This window comes from Boleophthalmus pectinirostris, unplaced genomic scaffold (genome assembly GCF_026225935.1).
Source record: "Boleophthalmus pectinirostris isolate CB_2022bp ecotype Guang Dong unplaced genomic scaffold, ASM2622593v1 HiC_scaffold_2823, whole genome shotgun sequence".
In the NCBI taxonomy this organism is placed as follows: Eukaryota; Metazoa; Chordata; class Actinopteri; order Gobiiformes; family Gobiidae; genus Boleophthalmus; species Boleophthalmus pectinirostris.
In genome coordinates this window covers 207784-233605 of record NW_026571288.1, presented here as the reverse complement: position 1 = coordinate 233605, position 25822 = coordinate 207784, and the positions used below count along the sequence as shown (strand labels likewise).

General features: G+C 39.6%; 2 protein-coding genes across 2 annotated transcripts in view; both read right to left on the bottom strand.

Annotated features, from left to right (window-relative positions):
- The window catches only part of ap4b1 (adaptor related protein complex 4 subunit beta 1), a 31300-nt gene extending 24232 nt beyond the window's left edge, over positions 1-7068 (bottom strand). Inside the window, 7 exon segments of the mRNA XM_020926976.2 lie at positions 694-792; positions 2119-2404; positions 3530-3677; positions 3837-3967; positions 4252-4476; positions 4737-4861; positions 6983-7068. Of these exon segments, the coding sequence (XP_020782635.2) occupies positions 694-792; positions 2119-2404; positions 3530-3677; positions 3837-3967; positions 4252-4476; positions 4737-4849 (1002 nt within the window). The 5' untranslated portion in view covers positions 4850-4861; positions 6983-7068.
- A 2882-nt stretch (positions 7069-9950) lies between these two features.
- Positions 9951-24986, bottom strand: sephs3 (selenophosphate synthetase 3). Its single transcript, XM_020926971.2, has 8 exons — positions 24594-24986; positions 17905-18008; positions 15107-15214; positions 14854-15008; positions 14486-14576; positions 14161-14260; positions 13069-13281; positions 9951-11588 (listed from the first exon to the last, which is right to left on the bottom strand). The coding sequence occupies exons 2-8, from the start codon at positions 17998-18000 to the stop codon at positions 11356-11358; spliced, it is 996 nt and encodes a 331-aa protein (XP_020782630.2). The 5' UTR covers positions 18001-18008; positions 24594-24986; the 3' UTR covers positions 9951-11355.
- Positions 24987-25822: the final 836 nt, after the last annotated feature.

The following is a 25822-nucleotide window of genomic DNA, read 5'->3' as shown; positions in this document are numbered from 1 at the left end:
TGGTTCTTCTGTTTTCAGAGGTACAATACAGCATACCCCTGCTTACGGAAGCCGAGAGGGGTCACAACAAACGCAAACGCCGCAACAAATACAAATGAGACAACACAACAAAAAGCCACAACACACCAAAAAAAGCCACAACGGAAATGACCGTGGGACTCTATTTTAATGCAAACGCCGCAACAAATACAAACGCCACAACACAAACGCAGATGCCGCAACACAAAGTAAAAGAAGTAAAAGTAATTTATTGTTTTATCATTATTCGTTTCACGTTGTAGTTCTTCTTCTTCACTTGCTGCTTGATCGGTCCATCGGAAAACAGAGTCCCGCCGTCACTTCTGTTGTGGTTTTTTAATGTGTTGTGGCTTTTTAATGTGTTGCGGCATTTGCGTTTGTGTTGTGGCGTTTGTATTTGTTGTGGCATTTGCATTACAATAGAGTCCCGCAGTCATTTCCGTTGTGGCTTTTTTGGTGTGTTGTGGCTTTTTTTTGGTTTGTTGTGGCTTTTTGTTGTGGCGTTTGCGTTTGTTGTGACCCCTCTCAGCTTCCGTACCTGCTACAGGGGTACAACATTAGCACCACCTTTAGAGTCTAAAAAAGGTCCTATATAAATCCAAAGCATCATTATGCATATTAATAACTGGGCCTATTCGCATGAAACTAAAGATGGCACAGAAATCATTATTTCACCTGCATCTTCCTCTGTTTGATGAAGGCAGGTTCAGCATAGCCACAGAAGAAACGTTTGTAGTGCGCCCCCAAGAGGCTGGGATCACTCTGCAACAGCAACTGAAAAAGAAAACCAAAACTGAAAAAATGTTTTATTATGTAAAACCTGATCATTTCAACCACAACATCTGATTAACCCCATCTCAGTTAAAGGCACTGCATGTATCCTCGACTCTCATCGTTTTAACAAAGTATCACAACCTGTGTCACCAGAACCTTCACCTGCAGAAAGAGACACATCCAGGTTTGTCTCAGTCTCAGTAGATGGACAGGCCTCATGTGAAGGTGTGTAGAGTTTAAAACACAGTGATAATACACTTCCTGTATTACCTCATAACATCAACTCACCCTACTGTAACAGATAATACTCCCTACAACTGTACAACTCACCCTACTGTAACAGATAATACTCCCTACAACTGTCCAACAACTCACCCTTATGTAACAGATAATACTCCCTACAACTGTACAACAACTCACCCTTATGTAACAGATAATACTCCCTACAAATGTTCAACAACTCACCCTTATGTAACAGATAATACTCCCTACAACTGTACAACAACTCACCCTTATGTAACAGATAATACTCCCTACAACTGTACAACAATTCACCCTTATGTAACAGATAATACTCCCTACAACTGTACAACAACTCACCCTTATGTAACAGATAATACTTCCTACAACTGTCCAACAACTCACCCTTATGTAACAGATAATACTCCCTACAAATGTTCAACAACTCACCCTTATGTAACAGATAATACTCCCTACAACTGTACAACAACTCACCCTTATGTAACAGATAATACTCCCTACAACTGTACAACAACTCACCCTTATGTAACGGATAATCCTGCATTCTGTCAATCATCATATCATTGTTGCACTGTCTTCTTTTATAAAGTTGTGATTTTATTTTACTTATTACTTATTTTTCTATTTTTGACTTGTACATTTATATAATAATGTCTCAACTGTCTCTTGCTATTTTTTGCTACTTATTTAGATTGTATTATTAGCATTTATATTTTTGTTCTTTGTTATTATATTATATTGTGATGTGTGAGCTCCTGTGTCCAAACCATTTCCCTTGTGAATCAATAAAGTTTGTCTAAGTCTAAACCAACTGGATTCCACCACTGAAACTGGCAACCTAAATGATTCTGCTTTCTGATTGAACACCAAATTATCAAATTAAAAAATGGGATATCATGTCCAACGTTTTTTTTGTAATTAAGAATAAGTCAGTATTACAGTTGTTATCAGAAAAGGCTATATGTGATGTTTACCTTGTATAGGGATGCAGGAGCAGTTTATGAAAATTGAAATCTAAATCTTACACACTACAGCGATATAGGATTACGGGAGGGCATCTAACACCTGTATATGTGCCAGAGCGGTGAACCTCATCTCACGGCTGGAGCTTCCACAGGCGGTCAGTAGGGGGCCACACGCTCGCTCCAGGGCGGAGTGACAGACCGCAGGGAGCGAGGAGCAGAGGCAGAGGAAGAGGCGGAGTGTGGCAGCCATGACGGGCGGAGCGACGCAGATCAGGCAGGAGTCCAGCAGAGACAGGATATCAAACAGCTCCCCCTCTGTCTGCGGACGGTATCGCTCTAGGATCCTCAGGATGTCGCACTGAGCCCACACGTCACACTCCTTTAACCTGAGACCAGGAGAGAGGGAGGGAGGGAGGGAGAGAGAGAAGGACGGAGGAAGAGAGGAAGAGAAAAAGAGAGAGGGAGAAGGAGGGAGAGGAAGTAGAAATTATATACATTTTATTTCTAAATTGTTCAGTTCTTGGAAATGTCTTGAGCATATGACAAACAATTTTATAATTTTTACAATTTGACAATTTTATAAGACATGTACGCACTAAACTAACAGAAGTAAACACACTACAAGCCCAATAAATGTTGAAATATAATGAAGGAAGGCTTTTGGATATGGAAGATTTATAAATAAAGAGTATTATAAACCCAAACAGTGGAGTGTTAAGAGTCTGTTTTTTAACACCACATGAGTCATGTGGTCCACTCTGTCTTTATTTCATTTAACCAATGTTACAGATTTTATAGATTTATTGCTGTTTTATTGTTTGCTCTTATTTGACTGGGCTGATCCAGTTAAATGCTCCGATTAAACATTGGAACATTTATTAATTTTTTGGTTTAGACCCGTGTCTGTGCAGCACTTGCAGGGATGTAATAATAACTGAAATATCACATCATCAAAGGTCTCACAATAATATCATGGGCTGTTGGAATATATACAATTATAAGGTATTAAAAGGCTTTAAAAGGAAAAAGTAACTTTTCTTCAATTCAGGGGGGCGCCAGTGGCAAAAAACTGTCTTTGTGTCCTTAGGCAAGACACTTCACCCACATTGCCTAGTATGAAAGTGGTGTGTGTGTGAGTGATGTTGGTGGTCGGAGGGGCCGATGGCGCAAATTGGCAGCCTCGCTTCCATCAGTCTGCCCCAGGGCAACTGTGGCTACAGTAGTAGCTTATAACCACTGAGTGTTGAGTGACTGAATAATGAACTGTAAAGCGCTTTGGGTATCTTGAAAAGCACTATATAAATGCAATCAATCAATCAGTTCTCTGTGAAATAAATATCATGACAATATGGTGAGATTTGCATAATTATGGTCGATATGATTCTTTTTTGATATATGGATTAAATATTAATTCCACTGTCTTTGTAAAAGGTCTTTTCTTCTTTTAAAGTCTGTAAAATACAGATAATGATAATGATGGTCAGTCCACTGGCTGATCACATGACCCTGACCTGTTGAGCAGGTGATGTGCGATGGCCTTGTTAATGGCCACGCCCCCCTCCTCCTTTAGCACCTCCTCCAGAGCTCTGAGACAGTTCACCATGACGATGGGGTCAGGGTCACGTAACAGACTGTACAGCTCGTTTACCACCACCGCGTCTGTCAAGCAGAAAAGGGGACAATTAATAATTCTGTGTAGTGGACTAGTCCTACTACTAGATTACACAGGATTCAAGATGGCAGAGAGGCAGAGATGGTACAGCTCTCATTCACAAGGTCAGAGCAAAGCAGACATCAGAGTCAGTGTGTGTTTCTCACCTGTCTCTGTCTCTGGTTGTAGGTTGTGTAGTTTAGCCCATCCCAGCACAGCCACTCTCCTCACACAGGCTGCTCTGTCCCTAAGCCCAGAGGACAGAGGCTGCTCCACATACTCCACCAGACCTGGCAACCTGGAATACACATTGCACATTCAAATCTGGCAACCTGGCACAAAAATGCAAAAAAAAAACTTTCATTGTTACGTTTATGCTCTACAAAAAGACAACATTGCTATCCAGTCCATAAACAAAGTTATTGTTTTGTCTTTATGTACATTTTTAGTAAGAATTCCACAGAAAGTTTTATAAAGAACCCACCAGGTTTGGTCCTGGTTTAGCTCTGGTTTAGTACTGGTTTAGTCATGTTTTAGTCCTGGTTTAGTCCTGTTTTAGACCTGGATTAGTCCTTATTTCACCTGAGGCTGGTCATGTTTCGTAGGGCGAGGCTGCGGACCATAGGGTTGGCATCCTGACAGTCTTTTCGTAGTGTGTTTATGACGAGCAGCGACAAATCGGGATTGAGTGATGCATAAGAACACAAAAACACATAGACAAGTTTCTTCTGGACAATATCTACTGTGGCACACGCTTTCACCATCTCAGGAAACAAAGCTGACACATCCACGCCCTGGGACATGGCCCTAAAGAAAGAAGAAAGAAGAAGACATTTCAAATCAGGAATTAAAACACGAGTTATCTTGACATTTGAAGGTCACAGTACAACATTTAGCCAAAATTGATACTTTGCAGTGACATCATGCTCGGAGTGTTTTACATTGGCTTGTGGCTGTAATTTGGTTTGTTCAGTTAGCTTCATACCCCCAGGGAATGTTGATGAGATGAGCTGCAAACTATCAATGAAACTATAGGGACTGTATAATGTTGTATACTCATGTGTTACCGTATGACTTTGGTGATGGTGTTCCTGTATCTCAGAGGGTCAGACTGGACGTTGGGGTTGGACAGAGCTCTCCTCAGCTCCTTCACCGTGTCTTCTCCACTCAGGTACGGCATCTTCCACTACTCCTGTCACATTAACACATTGAAATATTATATATGGCTGAAAAAAATAGAATATAGAAGATAAATGATAGTACTGAAACTAATTTATGCCACTGACACAATAACCCTAAAGCAGGACTATCCACAAAAATATTCTAAACGTATAAATTGTGAAAAAACATCAGATACAATAAATAAACAGCAGAATGAAATGCAGTATTCAGTCCTCTGCAGTCTAATTAACAAAGCGTTCCCCACTAGGGCAAAGAAAAGGTTCCATCTATCATGGATTGAATGATAAGTTGATGTAGTGATTCTCGTGACAGGCCTGTCTTCAATAAATCCTGACCACTGATTCAGATCTGCAAACAACAAATGAACAAGTGTTAAAGGGCCTGTATAACGCTATTTTCTGATGTTTGATAGATTTTCTCTATCTCTATCTCTGTTCTAATGTACTTTCTTCATCATAAACAGACCTTGAGTTGTGTGTTGTTTCATTTGTTCACACATGTTTAACACACAAACCAGAGATGCCACACCCGACACCTGCCACTGACCATCGACGGTGCTGCTGTGGAGAGAGTGAGCAGAACTAAACTCCATCAGCACATCAGTGAGAATCTCTCCTGGACCAACACTGCATCACTGGTGAAGAAAGCCCAGCAGCGCCTCGACTTCCTGTGAAAACTCAAGCAGCAAGTGCCTCACCACCATCATGAGCACATTCTACAGAGAAACCACTGAGAGCATCCTTTCAGCTGCATCACTGTGTGGGGTGGAAGCTGCATAGACCAAGACAGGAGAGCCCTGCAGTGCCACCTGCCTCTCTTGTGTATACACCACCCGCCTCATCCGCATCTCACCCGAATATACATCACCCGCCTCACCCACACCTCACCCGCATATACACCACCCGCCTCACCCACAAAGCCATCACAACTGTGAGGTACGGTTTCCCGCCCTCTGGGAGGACGTACAGGAGCCTCCCTTCCTGCACCACCAGACTCACTAACAGCTTCATCCAGCAGACTGTTAGGATGCTGAACTCTCTCCCCTCTCTAACCCCAAAGAACACTTGGACTGATTTTTTGTATGATCTTTGTATGAAGAATTGACAATAAGCTTTGAACTTGAACATGATCATGAACCCTGCATGTTTATTTCAGCCCTGGAATGTTCAGGCTCTACAGAACTAAAGGTAAAAGGAGCTGTTAACTTAAAAACTACCGCTTCATGACATCACAAGGTGGAACAATGCATTTCAAGCTTTGGAGATGAACAACAGGATTACTCAAATATGTGGAAATTTAACAAAACACAAGTCCAGGTCTGTTTTTGAGGAGGTAACAACATTCTAACATGGCTGAAAGTTCACAGGAGTCAATTTTGTGTAGTATAGGGCCTTTAAACCAGTTATCATAGTTTAAACCAGTTATCATTGTTAACCCCAAACATGCACAACAGTTAATACTAAAGATGACATTCACATCATTCTATAGGGCAATATTAATGAAAACAGGTGTGGGGCAGTTAAAATGAATATTGTACAAACGCAAAAATATGTTGTAACATAGGTAATTTCTTGGTTTAGTCAGTAATAATACCGAAAAATATCAGGCTCAACATTTGTGAGTTCACCGTTTGGATATTTCATGGCAAAATACAATATAATCAATACAGAAATCTAGCCCTAGCCCTCATCTGGGAGTACAACATGATCACATTAGAATCTGAAAACCACCAATACAGAGAGGCGCGACTACAGTGTTACTCAAAGTATTTTATTTTATTTTTTTTGTATTTAGAGACAGATCTATGAATGTTTTTGTGCTCTTTTTGGTTAATCACATTAGAACTGTATGTGAAGTCCGATATATAACAGTACCACAGAGAAATATTGCGATAAACTTTAATATTGAAACTACTTCATGCCACCGACACAAAGCAGGATAATCCCAGCAAACCAAATGTACAAATACTGTATCATTAAGACATGAACTGCAACAAATACTTATCAGAATGAAACAATAATCAGCAATAGACGTTATTGGGCTAAATTACCAATGGTCGCCCTGAGTAAAGTTAACGGTACACGTCGTACTGTTTAATATTGATGACAGTTTATTTTTGAGCTCTTTTTACCTTTAAAATGATCAGCAGAGTGACTTGTTTACATTTTCCGCAGCAGAGGCACTTCCGCGTCTCTTCTTCTGCGGCGGCGCAAAATGTGAACACAACATACACGGATACTGCCCTCTAGTGTCTGAGAGAGGGAGCTGACACGTACTGGTAAACAAAAGAAGTGAGTGAACTTTGAACTAAACATAACTCAGTCACCTTTGGGCACCGTGGGCAGTGTTGGGAAGGTTACTTTTAAAATGTATTCCCCTACAGATTACAGATTACATACACCAAAATGTAGTTTGTAACGTAATCCATTAAATTACTTAAAGTGAGTAACGTAATCTGGATACTTTGGATTACTAGGTTTCCTATAAAGTAGCAAAGACTCGGACATCTTCACATAAGATGTTTTGTCTGATTAAAGACAATAAAAAGCCCAGTCTTTACTTAACCAAATAAAAAATATTATTTATAGAAGAGGAGGAGACTTGGTCCGCACAGCATGATTTAGTCCTGTTAAATCCTGTTTGAGACATAGTTTAGACCTGGTTTTAGTCCTGGTTTAGTCCTGGTTTAGTCTCGGTTTAGACGTGGTTTAGTCTTGGTTTAGTCCTGGTTTAGATCTGGTTTAAACCTGGTTTTAGACCTGGTTTAGACCTGGTTTGGACTTGGTTTTTGTCCTGGTTTTAGTCCTGGTTTAGTCCTGGTTTTGTCCTGATTTTGTCCTGGTTTAGTTCTAGTTTAGTCCTAGTTTAGACCTGGTTTATACCTGGTTTTAGACCTGATTTAGTGTCCGGCAATGAGTGGAATTACCGAAGAAAAAAAAAAAGGAAAAAAAAGGGGATATAGCCCAAAATGTGAAAACAGAAAAATACCTCTGTGTAATCCATTTATTTCAACCAAGTAACTGTAATCCAATTACCACTCACTGAAACAGTAACTGTAACCAAATACAGTTACTCATAATTTGTACTCTGATTACGTAACTCTGGTACATGTAATCTGTTACTCCCCAACACTGACCAAGGGGATGCAGTTTACGCAGTAAAGCAGAACTAAATCAATGTCCATGTCCAGAGATGCATTTTCCAAGATTTATTCCAGTGTAAACAGGAAAACAACAAGGATACATGATCAAGGCCTACTTGCTTAGGGTGACCACATTTTCAAAATTATAAACTGGGACACACCCGGTTGGGATGTTTGGTATAAATAAAATCGTGAAAAGAGTGTGTAACATTGTGCATTCTCGTGTCAGCCATAATCTGAGAGACTTCTGTCACTGCATTCTTTTGCTTTATGATCATTCACAAACACAGTGGTTTTGTATAAATCTGCTGGGACAGGGGACACAGGCTCCCAACTGGAACTGTCCTGGGTAAATTAGGACATCTGGTCACCCTATACTTGCTCCCTCTGTCGACTGGTAAAACCCATAGGCCCACCCAAGTGCACTCCTGCTGTAGCACCCTCTTTTATCCCCTAGGTGCCCTGTGGATTAAACCAGAAACAGAAAAGGTGCTAAATTAAAAAAAAAATAGCAAATTAGACTAAACAAATGAGCAAACATATTAACATAGCAAAAATGTATTATACAAATAAAAAAATAAATAAAATAGATTAGTAAACTAACTGACAAACAAAAATAATTTTAAAAAAATCAATTAAAAAAAATCTTAGAATAAACAAAATAAGCAAGTAACTCTTGTAGTTATGAATAAATATAAATAAAAATAAAAATAATGACAGTTAGAATCCCAGTCTCGACATCATAACGTCACTGGTTTGAGCAGTCGGATCAACTGGTTGGCGGTGCGATTCCAGCTCCCACAGATGAAGGCTGTCATTGTGTCCTCTGGCAAGTCATTTAACCGTAGCATCTGCATACACTGACGCTTTGAGTGGCTAGAAAAGGTGGAAAAAGTGCTGCATAAAAATGTGATCATTTACCATTTAAGCAGATAACTCAGAAGTGGGCAATTTTTTTTTCCATGGGGCCCCATGAAACAGAAAATATTGTGGAGGGCCAGGTCAAAATGCTTAACTCAGTTCTGCATAATATTAATTGTGGGTTAGTCCATATGAATGCCCTCCCCTATGAGCAATCTCAGATTTGGCTGAAAAATTTCTAAAATCACCAAATGAAAGAATCTTAGATTTTAGCTCAATCCCTTGAGTCATTCCTGAATTAAAAAAAAATAAATTAAAAAAAACTGAGCAGCAACCAAATTTGACATTTTGGGGGCCCACAGTGCCCCCCTTAATAAAGATACCCAATATTTGACAGATTCAGAATCTATAACAATACAAATTTTCATCTTCCTAGCTCTATTTTTTATGAAGTTCTGGTCTCTCAAACATGATTATAAATTAAAGCTTCAGAAAAAGTGAGCATGGCCCCAAAATTTCAATGAGCCATAACCCAGGAATGACTCAAGGGATTGAGCTAAAATTTGAGATTCTTTCATTTGGTGATTTTAGAATTTTTTTTTCAGCCAAATCTGAGGTGACTCATAGGACTGACCCTTGTATTTCTTTATAAAATGCAGTAAATATCATTGTTGTGAAGAGCTGGTCAGACTAGGAAGCAATGAAAAAGTGAGGTTGCCTTACACAATATGTCATTTAAAAAAAGCCAATGCAGTGCCAAATGAGCTTCGAGGGGCTGGTCAGAGCCGACCAAAGGCCCATATGTGGACCGGGGGTTGGACAATGCCCAGGTCTGAGGTAACGGATCCCCCACACAATTAAGAAGTTACATTGTGCACCTCTTAAAAATAATCCTTAATGTTTTATTCTTTCATATACTCATTTATGAAACTCTGGCATTAATGATCAGTACCAAAATAAAAGGATGTGGGATGATGGGACACATGATCACACAGGGATACCAGAGGATGGGAGGGCATCTGACACACAGGAATAAATACATTTAGTTTTCATCTTAAACCATTCCTTACCCCAAAATACACACCAAAACCGACACTCAAATTTGATAACTTTATTGATTGTAAAAAGCAGAAGGCTACAAAAACAGTCTGAGATTTTTAACAAAGAAGTCCATTTCCTTCTCAAACCAGGGCATCCGCTGTAGCTCCTCCCGCAGGCTGGGGGTGCAGAGCCAAGCATCATAAAAGGTCAAAGGAGAGGACGATGTATTTCAAATCTAACAGACTGAAAAAACATTTGACCCTCACAAATCAAGAGAAAGCTGCTCAATTCCTTCTCTGGGCTGTGGGTCAAATTTTATTTCACTTTTTAATTTACAACAAGCCATCTTCTTTGTTCACCGTTTTAAGACACATTTTGTTTCTTGTCCATCACCAAAAACTGGGTCAACATTATATGGCAAATGACTTTAATTTAGAATAATAATACATGTTGATGTTTTTACTACTTAAAGAGGGGGTATTTTTACTTCTGTGGGGCATTTAGATCACCATGTGGCATTTTATTGTTTTGAAAATGCTATATTTGCTAAAGACATCATATTTTATATATCTTTTCCCCCTGCACTAAGTCAGTGTGCATCCCACTAATGAAACTCCTGCATGTCACATCACTTTTGTATCATGTTTTTGTATATTTCTGGAGAATTGTCGTGTGGGAGCATGGGGTTGTAGACTTGTGGGTGGAGCCTTGTACAAAATCCGTAAGGAGGGTTTGAAAAGGGCCCAGTAGAGATTGCTAGATTACTCAAACCTGTATGATATCCAAAAGCTCTTCGGTGAGGTTATGAGCAAACAATCTTATAACATGGGAGAAAGCTTAAAAAATGGTTCTGCATAACACCCCCTCCTTAAGTGTGATTATGTTACTCCATTTACTTCAGCGCAAATCATTCCAATATTTAGAAACAAGTAAGAAATCTGGGTGTTGTTGCATACATTCAAAACAAGAAAAGCAATTAAACAATCATGATACCATTGTCTGGTTAAATTCATAACTGATTGGTGAGAATAGTCTTGGAATGTCTTGTCTTATTAATTTGTTAAATTAGCTTTCAGCAATATGTGAAAATATGTCTCTTTATAAGAGAAACTGATGGTCGATAAGCTTTGTCAATATATACGCCTGATAATGATTATTTTGCCTGACTTATGATTTGAAATGACAACAAACGTCATCCACAACTCTGTGCAATGGATACGAGAGCTGTCATGTTTTGTGCAGTGCTGTCTTCGCATGTTCAAATGAAGCTTTTGGTCTGTTCTTGCAGCTGCTTGGCGATAAGGCAAAATTTGTACTTTTAGCATACTGGCTATCTTTACTCTTTATGCGAGGTTGGGTCTGGCTGAGGCTGGTTGCTGAGCTGGTTGCAGGGCTCTTTTTGTGTGAGGTTGGGGCTGGCTGTGTGCTCTCTGACAGATTAGGGCTGGCTGCTGGGTAGTTTACGAAAGGTTGGGGCTGGTTGCCGGGCTGGTTGCCGGGCTGGCGGTCTCCCTCCCTCGCGGCGGCACTTCAATAATTCGTGGTTTGTCGATGATTCTCGCTCGTCTGTCTCCTTTCTCCACGATGCCGATGATCCAGGCTCCACCCTGCCCCCCGGTGGCCGCGCGCTGGCTCTTCATCTCAGAGCAGAACTTGGCAGCCTGCTCCCGGGGCAGGCACATCAGCAGACCCCCTACAGGATGCCACAGGGATTACACTCTTTACAATAAGAATAATGCACTGGATTTCAAGTATAGCACCTTTCAGGACACACAGTGAGCCTTACAGTGCATCATTCACTCACCCCAGACTCTGTACTGTTGATCTAACAACCAACAACTAATCCCTCACACTGCACATTCAAACATCCAGACAATGCCAACAGCACTTTGCAATGGCTGGAACTTAAACAGTCGATTTATGGTTACAAGTCCACAACTTCATCACCTGATCCACTCATGAGCTTTGTTGTCAGTTTTAATGTCATGTTATGTACTGTAGTAATACATTTCTGACCTGCTGAGAGCCCAACAGGTTTCTCGGTACATTTTAAAGCTACCATTTATAATTAGACTCCTAATTAGACCTGGCCCTGTTGTATTCTCACTAGTGACGGGCCAAACGCGTCAACGTGATGACACAAATTAAGCTCAGTCTGTGCTGAGGCGGCTCGTGTAGAGCGAGGAGCGGGAGGCTCAGATCTGTCGCAGTGTCTCTGCCCATCATCACAGAACAGAGGTCAATTAAATACAATCAATGAACCTGCTCAGGTACGACAGGTGGAAATGAGCACTGGTGCTACACCCTGGTACAAACATCTCTCCTGTTAAGGTTCATGTAAATTGTGCACTGTCCCTGTCTTATTAAATAAATAAATAAATAAAACCACAGAGAAGCAGAAGGAGAACCTGTTCTGTGTGAGCTCATTTCAATCAAGTGGAGTTCACTACAGATTTTCTGAATGAATTATATTATTGTACTATTATTTTACAACTGACCCAACAGACTTGCTAATGTTACTGTACAACAGGCTGTGATTTGCTTTAATGAGACTGCATCACCTTCTTGATCAGTTCATTCATTCATTGGACATCAGAGCATCATAAAAGAGTGTTCATGTGTCTGACTGAACGAGCGCTGCTCTATGTTGATGCTTCTGCAGAGGAGGCAGTTCATTTTGAAACCACCACATGGCGCTATAGAACACACCACCACAATATCAACACAGTGCTGGAAATGTGTTCCACACACCTTTAGGCCTCATCTGCTCATCACTAATTCTCACACACAGTATCACCACTGGATGCTCTGTGCATTACTGCAGTGTCAGTGTGTCAGAAGAACAGAACAGAAGAGACGCAGGAGCCTGAACAAACAGGGCGGAGGGGAAACATGTTCATGGATAATTGTGTAATCATTTGTTCAGGTAGAATCCATAGAAAAGAAGAAATTAAATTCTGTCAACTTCAGATCTGACCAGAACAGAAGAAGCTGCTTGGATGAGCTGACAGAAGTGAATTTCTCTTTTGCTGAAGTTACAGATTGTAGCTTTAATGACAGTATCTACTCGTTCATTCATTAGTCCTGTATTTGTCCTGTAGCAGAGGGCTCTTTGTACCCAGCACTAGTATTCTTCTTCCATTCATTCATATTGTATAATGCTGGATTTGTACCTGAGGTCTCTGCAGACGTGCCCTGGATCAGGTTGAACAGGTTTCCACAGGCTTTGCTGATGGCAGCCATCTTGGCGATGATAGGCAGGTTGTGGATGACGAAAGCAACGTCGTTCTTCTGCTGCGCGGCGAGATTATTGGCGTGACCCAGGAGCCCGAAGCCTGTGACGTCTGTGGCCGCGTGCGCCTGGAACTTATGCATCAGACCGGCCGCTAGGACAAGAGACAGACCAGAGACAGACCAGAGACAGACCAGAGACAGACCAGAGACAGACCAGAGACAGACCAGAGACAGACCGGAGACAGACCAGAGACAGACAGACAGACCGGAGACAGACCAGAGACAGACAGACAGACCGAGACAGACCGGAGACAGACCGGAGACAGACCGGAGACAGACCAGAGACAGACCGAGACAGACCAGAGACAGACCGGAGACAGACCGGAGACAGACCGGAGACAGACCGAGACAGACCGGAGACAGACCGGAGACAGACCGGAGACAGACCAGAGACAGACCGGGGAGAGACAGACAGACGGGGACAGACGGGGGACAGACGGGGACAGACGGGGGACAGACGGGGGACAGACGGGGGACAGACGGGGGACAGACGGGGGACAGACGGGGGACAGACGGGGGACAGACGGGGGACAGACGGGGGACAGAGGAAGGCATTTTAAATTAAGTTTATAATGTAATTATGACTCTATGAATCCCGCGCACAAGGATCATGGTGTATATTATTTAAGGACATATGGTGTCTCCCGTCACATGTGTCTCCTGTCACATGTTTCGCCTGTCACATTTGTCACCTTTCACATGTGTCTCCTTTGCAGTTTAACATTGTTCTATATTCATATTATTTTCATATGTCTCGTCTGTTTTATTAACATGCTCTGTCTTATGTCTCACCTGTGTATTAATACACACACACACGTAGTGAATGTGACGTGTGTCGTGATACACACACACATGTAGTGAATGTGACGTGTGTCGTGATACACACACACGTGTAATGAATGTGACGTGTGTCGTGATACACACACACGTGTAATGAATGTGACGTGTGTCGTAAATGTGTCGTGTCTCACCTGTGCGGTTTAAAGTGGCCATAGAAAACATGGCCTCCTGATACGCCTCCTTCACTTCCTCTTTGGACACCACTAGTTTGATCTTGTTCCATCGTTCAGGCTGAAAACAGAAAAATTAAATGAAAAATTATAATGTTTATCAAGCAGCAGTTGTATTTTATATTGCTAGACTCCAGTGGCCGTCTGTGCAACAGAACAGGCAAAGCAACAGCATCTCCATGGAGACGAGCCAAGAGCCTGTCACTCCACCAGACCACGTTACAAGTCAGGTCTGTTTAGAATTAAACCTCTAGTTCTCGTTGATTGTTGTCTTTATTTCTCTGACCTGGTCGAGCCACTGGTGTGCGTTCACAGCCACCTGCGTCCCCAGAGGTTTAGTGAGGACCAGAACATCTCCTGGGACGGCTCCATCAGGCCTGAAAAACATGCAGCAGTGTTTAGAGCACACTTTACACTGTCCTAGTGTTGTCACCATTTACTAAAAGTTCAAACTCGATTTCCAAACTAAGGAATAGGCCCAGTGCTCAATATCAGTTCTATTTCTGCACAATGACAATAAAAAACACTCTTTATTTAGACAATAGCATGCTATTTAATTGTAGTACTTTTTATATGAGCAGTTTTGACAGTGTACTTCAGTACACTATAACTCTAGCATCCCGACTTATGGACAAAGGGTACATTTGGACTCACATGATGAATTCATTGGGCTGACAGACGACAGAAGCCACTCCTCCCACAATGATCCAGGGGTTAACCACTGTCTGTCCCCCCGTCACTGATGTCCCACCCTCCTCTGCCGCATCACGAAATCCCTCTATCATCAACGGCATCACACGCTCTCGATCCTGCAATGTTTAAGATGAAAGAGGGTCAGAGGAGCAAAGGAGGGGGTCAGAGGAGGGTCAGAGGAGAGGCTCAGATGGAGCAGAAGAGAGGGTCAGACCTTTTCGTTCATCTTTTGGCTCACACTCAGCAGCATCAGCATGTTGTCACACTCGGTGATGCCCATGGCATACAGGTCACTCAGCACGTTGGCACAGGCGATTCGACCCTGGACACAACACCAAAAAACACTTATGTCACTACAATTACAGTCTTAAAAACCTCAAGCCATTTTATCATCATCTCAAACTGAAACAGTCAACTCCAAAATGACTAGTTTGTTGATACTTGTAGCATCTTTGGTCTGACAGGAAAATCACTTGCAAATTTTGTAAGTTGTAAGTTGCAGTACTACAATCCAAAGTGACCCTGTGTCTCCAGAGCTGCAGACAGAGACACATCCAGGTTTGTCTCACTCTCAGTATATGGACAGAACATGCCTTGTGTGGAAGCCTGTTGTTATGTGGCTGAGTAGATTTAGTTTAAAGTGTCCTTTTCTGACAGAGAGAAGCACAAAACCACCAAAAGAAATGGGAAGAACACTGGTCATTTGTTATGTCTGTAGTTACATTTCCAACAGGGACATGCCATAAGTCTGCAACATCAAATCTGATCATGACAAATCAGTTTTTCAAACAAGTGGTCTGTAGTAAACACTCAGAGCTTTTATCACAAGTACAGGCACGAAATCAAAAACACAGAACAGGAATGATTTGTGTGTGATTTAGATGAGAAAAACCTTTATTTATAAATGTTCTCTTTGTCTCAGCTTTCAACTATCCACGGGTTTCAGGAGAATGAAGAGAATTTAAGATCCTTGCCATAGCTATTAACGATTCAAAACATGATGTGTTTTGCGTGGTAGTCCACAACATGAACAGAGGAAATACAAATGACATCACTACATGTCTTATTTTTAAAATGAGGCAACATTATATGAGTGTGAATGTAGTAATGATGTTTTCTTCAGTAAAGCTCCAAACAGTGAATTTAAAATATAAAAGAGCTGCTACAGTTTAAGGACAAATATAAGTTGACAGCTCTGCTCAATATTTAGTTTGTCCCTGTCATTTAAAACAAGAATGAGACAATTTTATCGAAATAAGATACACTACGAGATCAGTTCCACAAGAACAAGACAAGATGAGATTTGGACATAATTTAGTACTAACTACTTTTATTTATTTTATGTAATACTTTAGCAGTCATTGTTTTACTGATTTTTGGAACTACAGCTTCTCAAATTGGTCTCAACTCTTTTAAATTCAGGCAAATTCAGGCAGAAAAAATGTCACAAGATAATTTTTCTTATGCCATGCACAATCGCTTTTGTCTCGCAAGATCTTGTGGTACGAAATCTTGTCCCATCCCTAGGAAATAATTCTTGTGGGGTGAAAATAACAGCTCTCTGGAAAAAAAATAAGGCCAAAAAAAGGGAAATATACACAAGTTTGCCACTCATTTTTGCAATCAAATGATGTCAATGCATAACCTCTAATAAAAATGATGCAGTGACATCATGCAGGGGTGTTCTACATGTACCTCTATGCTGGAATGTTCAGCAATTTCATCCAAAAAAAAAAAAAGTTTTAAGGTGGTCTGAAAAGTCAAGAAACAATACAAAATGGGTTTAAACAGCATGTTTTCAGGAGCCTGTGATCAATACACTGTAAACTTCTCTGATCTGGACAAAATTTAAAAATTTATATCAGGTTATTCATCATGTTTTCAGATTTATTATCTACTTACTAGATCTGAGACTGCTCTGTCCAGTCTAGAGGTAGTTTATTTAAATATGGACAGATCATTTTGCTACTTTTAAATCATTTTCTGATAGATTTTTTATCTTTATATCTTAAATTTTGGCCAAGCTTTTCTACAGTGTACAAGCGTTCCTGTTTAGGAGTCTTAGTTGAAAATCAAAGATTGACTCACTGAAAAACTAATGTTATTCAAGAGGGACTAGTTTAACAGTTCCAATCAGCTCGCCTGTGGTAGTTCCAGGTAAGTCAGTTCTTTATGATCAGATTGTGTTAAAACTAAGGATGGGCATGATTAGTCGACTAATCAATAATTGATCATTAAGAATTTCGTCGATTACGTTCATTTCTAATCAGCAAACCAAATGTAGGTTTCTGTGCGTAGATATGAAGCTGTGTCTGACAGAGCAAACACTGGAGTTGCGCCTCAGTCCCATGTTTGGGCTCTGGCTCCTCCTTGGAGGTCACTGTACCACTCAGTGAGTGTGTTTACATGCACATCTGTATCCCGGTTTCATCATGTTGCATGTTTATGCAGTATCCTGGTTACTGCAACATAAAGAGCTGCACTAAACCTGCACACGTACGATTTTGAAACATCACGACACGCACACAGACCTGACTCACCTTCAGCAACAACTATATTCCATTTAGACGTGTCCTTTAGTCCAACAGAAGTTGAACCGCATCAGCGCACAAGAGCGTTTTTTTCTCAAATGAGCCATATGGTTTTAAGTTTTGTTTCTGTGAGACTTGCGCAAAGCTGCATTAAACACATGATAATGTCAAACTGGCTGATGTGGCTCTAGAGTGTTTATGGTTTATATGTTGACTTTATTTATGCAGATTAGTAATAGTAATAATAATGACACTTATTATATTAAAACGTTAATGATTAATCGAAAACCGATCGTTAATTCTTTAGACAATAAAATTTCATCGAATGCTCATCCCTAGTTAAAACAAAACTCGGATTAAAGTCTATCTTGAGTTACCAGGACAGAGCAGAGCGTACAGTTAGGAATGTTGATGTGATCTCCTGTGAAGTATTAATAGTACTTCAAAGCGTGTTTTTTTGAGAGGCCTGCTTGAGACTCACCATCATATAAGGATCCTCCACCAGGGGGTAGAAGAAGTCTGTGGTTTGGACCAGAGATAGTCCTCCATGTCTCAGAGGGATCACGCAGCAGTCCATGCCCACGCCTACAAACAGGACAGACAGGACGGGTGAGACGCAGTTATCCACACACGGCTCTTACTCAAACACACTTCCTGATCAACAATGGTGTTGCACAAATTGCTGCAATCAAACAGAAAGTGTTAGATTCGAGCTGGTTGAGGACATTTGTGATGTTTGATGATACGTTTATTTCAGATGTTTCCATAAATAATAAATTGCATTATCATACAGTAAATGATAAATTGTATATGCAATAATCAACAGATATATAAAGACAATTATTTTACACTGCTCATCACAAAAAGAAAAAGAAAAAGGAAAAAATAAATAAATAAACTGTTCCGAAAAGGAGTGGGGAGAAGCAATGCGTATCTACCCCCACCCATTTTTACAATCCCACTGAAGCAATAATGTGCTTCTGCCAAACTCTTATAGTAGGTCACATTACTCCAAATACAAAATTAAATATAGCGTAGTTTGCATTCAGATAACAATAAAATGAAATTCCTTCTTGAGCATACATAGCTATAATCATTTCTTTATATTTATGTTTTTATGTACATTTTCATATTTGGACATTATTTGAGCTCATCACTCACGGAGTTCCAGATTTTGATCCCACAAACTGAAATACAGAAACTCTGGGAATTTTAAAGAGATGAATTCCCCTCAAATTATAAGATGTCTCCCTTTCCCTAAAAAGTTTCTGAATATTTTTTGGTAATTCCTTCCTTTCGGCCTTGTACATTATTTTTTCTGTCTGGAAGTTTATCAGATCCTTCAGTTTTAAATTGTTGGAAGTGATAAAGAGCTGGTTGGTGTGGTCATAAAACCCAACGTTATGAATTATCAGTCGTACTCTTTTCTGTAATATGAATTCTGTTTCCAGTATTGTTTTATAATTATTACCCCAGATCTCAGCACAGAATGTTAAATATGATGCATCTAAAGAACAGTAAAGTGTATGTAGAGCTTTCTTGTCCAGAAAATGTTTGGCCTTACCCAGTGTTGTGAAGGTGACTTTTAAAATGTAATCCCCTACAGATTACAGATTACATACCCCAAAATGTAGTTTGTAACATAATCCATTAAATTACTTAAAGTGAGTAACGTAATCTGAATACTTTGGATTACTTGATTTGCTGTAGAGAAGCAAAGACGAGGAAATCTTCACATAAGAAGTTTTGTCTGATTAAAGACTTTACTTAACCGTATTAAAAATATTATTGATAGAAGAGAAGGAGACACAGTCCACACAACATGGTTAAGTCCTGTTTTAGTCCTGTTTAGTCCTGGTTTAGTCCTGTTTTAGTCCTGTTTTAGTCCTGGTTTAGTCCTGGTTTAGTCCTGGTTTAGTCCTGGTTTGGACCTGGTTTGGACCTGGTTTAGACCTGGTTTAGACCTGGTTTTGTCCTGGTTTAGACCTGGTTTTAGACCTGATTTAGTCCTGATTCAGTCCCGGTTTATTCCTGGTTTAGATCTAGTTTAGACCTGGTTTTAGACCTGGTTTAGACCAGGTTTAGACCAGGTTTAGACCAGGTTTGGACCTGATTTTAGACCTGGTTTAGACCTGGTTTAGACCTGGTTTGGACCTGGTTTGGACCTGGTTTGGACCTGGTTTGGACCTGGTTTGGACCTGGTTTGGACCTGGTTTTAGTCCTGGTTTACACCTGGTTTTAGTCCTGCTTTAGACCTGGTTTAGACCTGGTTTTAGACCTGGTTTAGACCTGGACTGGACCTGGTTTAGTCCTGGTGGTTTTAGTCCTGCTTTAGACCTGGTTTAGACCTGGTTTAGACCTGGTTTAGACCTGGTTTAGACCTGGTTTAGTGTCCGGCAATGAGTGGAATTACCAAAAACATAAAAACAACAACAACAAAAAAAGAAGGGGGATACAGCCCAAAATGTGAAAACAGGAAAATCCCGCCATGTAATCCATTTATTTCAACAAAGTAACTGTAATCCAATTACCACTCACTGAAACAGTAACTCTAACTGAATACAGTTACTCATAATTTGTACTCTGATTATGTAACTCTGGTACATGTAATCTGTTACTCCCCAACATTGGCCTTACATAATACTGCTGTGCTTTTTGAAATGTTCGCATGTACAGTATATATTGTGTGTGTTCTTTCCATTTAAGTTTTTCATCCATGTATGTTTTAATACAAGGATTCTATTCAAAGTTCACATTTAAACACATCCAGAAGAACTGAACTGACAAACAAATACAAGAACCACATTTCAGAACAAAAGCTCTAAACTATAGGGTGAGCAGTTTTTATGCAAAACAAAAAACAAAACAAACAAAACAGGAGATTTAGTCGTTTATGGAGGAAATGATGGTACTTTTGGATTCTCTAACTGCATCCATTCAAAATGTTGTTTCAAGTCAATTGCATTAATCTTATATTTTGTTTAATTCATCGCATTCAAATAGAGCTGTCAAAAATACAGAAAAACTGATACTAAAACTAAACTAAAACTAGTACTGAAACTGTGAAAAAAATACATAAACAAAACTAAATTTGTCCTTTTCTTTCCACAAAGACACTACTACTATTGTGGTGAATACGTCTCATGAGTTTTTATGTTTTGATTTGTTTTTATTATGATTTTAATGTATTTCTTATTCTGTAAAGCACTTTGAATTACTTTGTGTACGAATTGTGTTATACAAATAAACTTGCCTTGCCTTGCCTTGCATGAGTCTAGTGTCTAAAAGCATTTTTTTTTTATCATCAGTGTTGTTGAAATCTGTACCAGGCCTTTTTCTTAGTACTGAAGTTCAAATGTAACACTGTAATCATTTAGGTCATTTAGGTTGTGTAAAATATCCTCTGAAAACAACAAATGCGAACAACAAATTCCAAAAAGCAGGGTTCTTGTTTTGCAGTCATTTCTTAACTGAGACTAAGACTTTCCTGATTTCCTCCATGTAACATTTGCTTTATTTTGTATGCCTACAGTTATTTTTTCCATTTTTATTTTTTGTTCTTTGACAGAAAGACCATAAACAAACATGTAAGTACCCTATCATATGAATTCTCACGCTTACGTAACTCTGATCTATCTCTGAGTGGAGTGTTTTTGAGTAAAGCAGAAGTCAAAGGTTATTTGGCAGAGATACACGAGTCCACCTCAGACTGGAATCATCGTGTTACTCAAGTCTTTTATTCGCAAGACAAAAACTGCAAAGTCATGCCCTCTCGACAAGAAATTTATATCCAATTAAACTCACTGTTTTCTTTTGTATAAGGATCATATTCGGCAAAACTGTCTTTTTTTTTACTTATTCTTTTTGTAGTTTATGCACAGAAATTATGAATGAATTATCAAATGTAAATGGATTTTAACGTGTTGTATTGTACACTTTTTAAATTTGATTTTGTGGATACATATACATATACATACATTACTTAAATTACAAGTTTCCTCATCCCAAACAGAACTGGAGTTGTGTTTTGTTTCCAGTGTTGGGAAGTAACAGATTACATGTACTAGAGTTACGTAATCAAAGTACAAATTATGAGTAACTGTATTCAGTTACAGTTACTGTTTCTATGAGTGGTAATTGGATTACAGTTACTTTGTTGAAATAAATGGATTACATGGTGGTATTTTCCTGTTTTCACATTTTGGGCTAAACCAGAACTAAAACCAGGACTACACTAGGACTAAAGGTTGTATGGAGGATTTTTTTATTTGTTTCAAATTGCCAATGAAAGTTTAAAGTACCATTACAAAGATGCAGCAGCCTTGTAATTATGATGACCAAAGGAAATTTTTTTTAAATCCATCAACTGTGGACGTAGTGAGGCCAGATAAACATCAGCCAATAGAAAACGAGGTCACCTCTTTATCTATTGGCTGTTAGGTTGCTAATTTAACTCCCTACGTTTCTAGCATCACTGACTTGCCAGTGCACTGGGATTAAGCGGTTTACGTTCGCCTCTCACGCACTGACGCCGTTTACTCAATCAATACAGCAGTTCTTAGGGGTTTTTTCAAACTTAAACTTTCAACTTCCTCTCAGTTTGCACAAAATTTGTTGTAATGATAGACAAGAATTCACAAACAGTTCATCATCAAAGAAAGTCAATTTTTGACGTCGCAGAAAGAAAAAGAGAAGGGGAAAAGGAGCAAAGCACAACATTTGAAAAAGGACAAACAGTCGCTGCATTTCTTTTTCCTTGGAAAATCTCCTATACAATCCAGGACTAAACAATATGACACGGACAGTAGGTTGGACATAATTTAAAGCAGCAGTGACCTCATATAGAAATAATTTCTCTATCAATAATATTTTTTAATTTGGTTAAGGAAATACTGTGCTTTTTATTGTATTTTAGCAGATAAAACATCGTCATCTTTGTTTCTCTACAGTAAAACAAAAGTCTGTTCATGGAGACTTTGACTCAACAGACAATTTGAAGAAAAACAATGTTCAGGATGTGGTTGGTACATTCATGTAGTTTTAATAAGCCTGACAATATCAAGTAATCCAAAGTATTCAGATTACATTACTCACTTTAAGTAATTTAATGGATTATGTTACAAACTACATTTTGGAGTATGTAATCTGTAATATGTAAAGGAATATGTTTTAAAAGTAAAATTCCCAACACTGTTTGTTTCATTCACACACAATCACTACAGATTTTGGCCGAGTTCTTCTCTCAGACAGAAAACACTCTGTTCCACCTTGTGATGTCATGTGGTAATAAAGCTCCACTGTGTTTTTAAACTCCATACACCTTCACTAGAATCATCCGGGTGATTTCAGACCTGGAACTGCCAATCTCTCCTGAACAGAAGCCAGACAGAAGGAGCTGTTCACTTGAAAACTACTGCTTCATGACTAGGGCTGTACAGAAATATTGAAATATATTGCATTGTTTAATGTGATGATACAGTATCAATATCGTGGACTTCTGTACTGATATATTGTCTAGAGTATTTTGTTGTATATTTTACTCAATTATTTTGTTACAGTTACAGTTTTGTTGTTTGTTCAAAGGAAGGAAACACGTTTATGCGACACATTTTACATTTTCACTGTTCTGAGGATTAAAATGTTTGTGTTTCATATGAACTTTGCACAAGAAGTGGTTTAACAAAGACTTTTAGTATCACAGACATGATTTAACCTTTATTTTTTTATTGACCTGTACTGAATCGATTTGAAATATATTGTATTGAATTCAAAGGTATGTATTATATCGTGGCTTATGTATCGAGGGGTGTACTGGATCGGCAAAGAGATGTACGTTTATTTTTAATCCACTGTCATTATTTTAGTTGAAAATTATCTCAAATGTCAATATTATCATTTATCGCAATTATTTCTTGGTCAGTTAATCGTCCAGCAAAATCTGTTATTGTTACAGACCTACCTGCAACGTCTTATGATACCCAGCCCTATTCAGGACATCACAAGGTGGAAGAGAGCATTTTGAGCTTTGGAGATGTAGACAGACTAATAATAAAGGGTTTCTCAAAAATGTGTAAATGAAACAAAACACAAACACATAACATTGAGAGAATAAAACCAACAAAAGCAGTCAGCCTCACTGTTCTGCACTGCATCTTAAAGTGACCAGATGTCCCTGTTTACCCGGGACAGTCCCAGTTTTGAGCCCGTGTCCTCTGTCCCAGCAGATTTATACAAAACCACTGATTTGTCCCAGTTTTATGCAAGAACATTTGACAAATTTGATCCCTGAAACAGTAAAGAGAAGCTTCTCTCAGAACAATTTTCCTTAATTACGCACTCATTTCACAATTGTATTATTCCCAACCATCAGTGTTGGGAGGGTTACTTTTAAAACCTATTCAGATTACAGATTACATACCCCAAAACATAGTTTGTAACCTAATCCATTAAAATACTTAAAGTGAGTAATGTAATCTGAATACTTTGGATTACTTGATATTGTCATGCTTTTTAAAACTACATGAATGTACCAACCACATCCTGAAAATTCTTGTCTGTTTTCTTCAAATTCTCAGCTGAGCCCAAGTCTCCATACAGTTGTTTGTTGTAAAGTAGCAAAGACTGGGATCTTAACACAAGATGTTTGTCTGCTAAAAGACAATAAAAAGCCCAGACTTTCCTTAACCAAATTAAAAATATTATTGCTAGAGAAATGGTTTCTATATGAGATCATTGCTGCCTTCATTTATATGCACTCTACTGTTAGGTATCATACTGTTTAGTCCTGGTTTAGTCCTGGTTTAGTCCTGGTTTAGTCCTGGTTTTAGTCCTGGTTTTAGTCCTGGTTTAGCCCAAAATGTGAAAACAGGAAAATACTGCCCTGTAATCCATTTATTTCAACAAAGTAACTGTAATCCAATTATCATTCATTGAAACAGTAACTGTAACTGAATACAGTTACTCATAATTTGTACTCTAATTACATAATGCCTGTACATGTAATTCGTTACTCCCCAACACTGTCAATCACCAAAAAACTGGGATGTCCCATTTTTTTTATTTGGACATTCTGTTCACCCTGCACTAGCTTCACTGGCTAAGAACACGCAGCCTGCCGCACATGCACCGTGTTTATTTTCATTTTCACAATCACATAAAAGTGTTTCTCACCCAGTCTGGGCCCGGACACTTCAAACTCCTGCTCCCCGGTCTTCCCCACTCCCTCCGCGGCAGAAGGAGGCTCCAGTCCCGCCAGGAGCTTGAGCAGAGCCTCCTGGGGGACTTTGCAGCCTCATCCCTTCAGGTCCGAGAAGGAAGTGAGTCGGAAGCCGCGGTCCAGGCCGTGCTCCTCGGGCTTGAAAGGTTTGTACCCGCGGAACAAGGCCTCTGCGCAGGGTGCGTCCCCGGGGGCGGGCGGGGAGGTCGAGTCGGACATGTCGAAGCGAAAGCTTGGAGCTCCAGGCCGACGCGCGCCGCAGCACAGACCGGGACAGTGCGCTCTGCGGGCGGATGAATGAGCAGGGTCTGACCGGGACTGTACGCTCTACAGGCGGATGAATGGAGCGGTCAGGTGCGCTTCTGGAGGCGGAACATGGGGCTACAAACCAGGGCAAGAGGACCCGTGCTGCCTCCTACTGTCCCGGAGTGTCAAAGGGGGAAAATGTAACCATGTAAGTATATTTTGGAACATATAAAGGACATCATATAAGATCTGCTTTGTCTTTCTTCTGTTCATTTTTGTGCATGTCAAAAAATACAATGTGTTAAATTAAATAAATGAAATAATACTGTATTGGCACTGGAGTCAAAATAAACAGTGCAAATGTTCAGATAATTACCCAAGGCTTTATCAAAACACATGACTAGATCAGGGGTGGGCAATATTTTTTTTCTGAGAAACAGAAAATATTGTGGAGCCAAAATTCTTAACTCAATTCTGCATAATATGAATTGTATTTCTTTATAAAAAGCAGTCAACAACATTGTTTTGGTGAGCTGGTCAGACTGGGAAGAGTTTATGTTATAACTAAACAATGAAAAAGTGATGCTGCCAAGCAAAAAATATCATTTAAAATAAAAGCAATGCAGCTTTAGACCATACATGAGGTAAAATTATAAAATATGTTTATTTTGTAATTCCAAATGATCTTAAATGGGCTGACCAGAGTCAACCAAATAAAAGGGCCGTATGTGGCCTGGGAGGTGCATAATACCCAGGTCTGGGATAGGGTGACCAGACGTCCCTATTTACCCAGGACAGTCCCAGTTTTGAGTCTGTGTCCCATGTCCCAGGAGATTTATACAAAACCACAGATTTGTCCCAGTTTTATACATGAAATGTCCCAGGTGTCCCTATTTGGACCAGTTTGATCCCTGCCAACATTAAAGTGGGCAATATA

Coding starts and splice junctions, on each gene's coding strand:
- sephs3 (XM_020926971.2), bottom strand. CDS start 18,000: ATGGACTGCTGCGTGATCCCTCTGAGACATGGAGGACTATCTCTGGTC. Junction 14,261..14,485: donor CACACCAGTGGCTCGACCAG/GTCAGAGAAATA, acceptor TTCTGTTTTCAG/CCTGAACGATGGAACAAGAT. Junction 13,282..14,160: donor GGCCACTTTAAACCGCACAG/GTGAGACACGAC, acceptor CTCTTGTCCTAG/CGGCCGGTCTGATGCATAAG.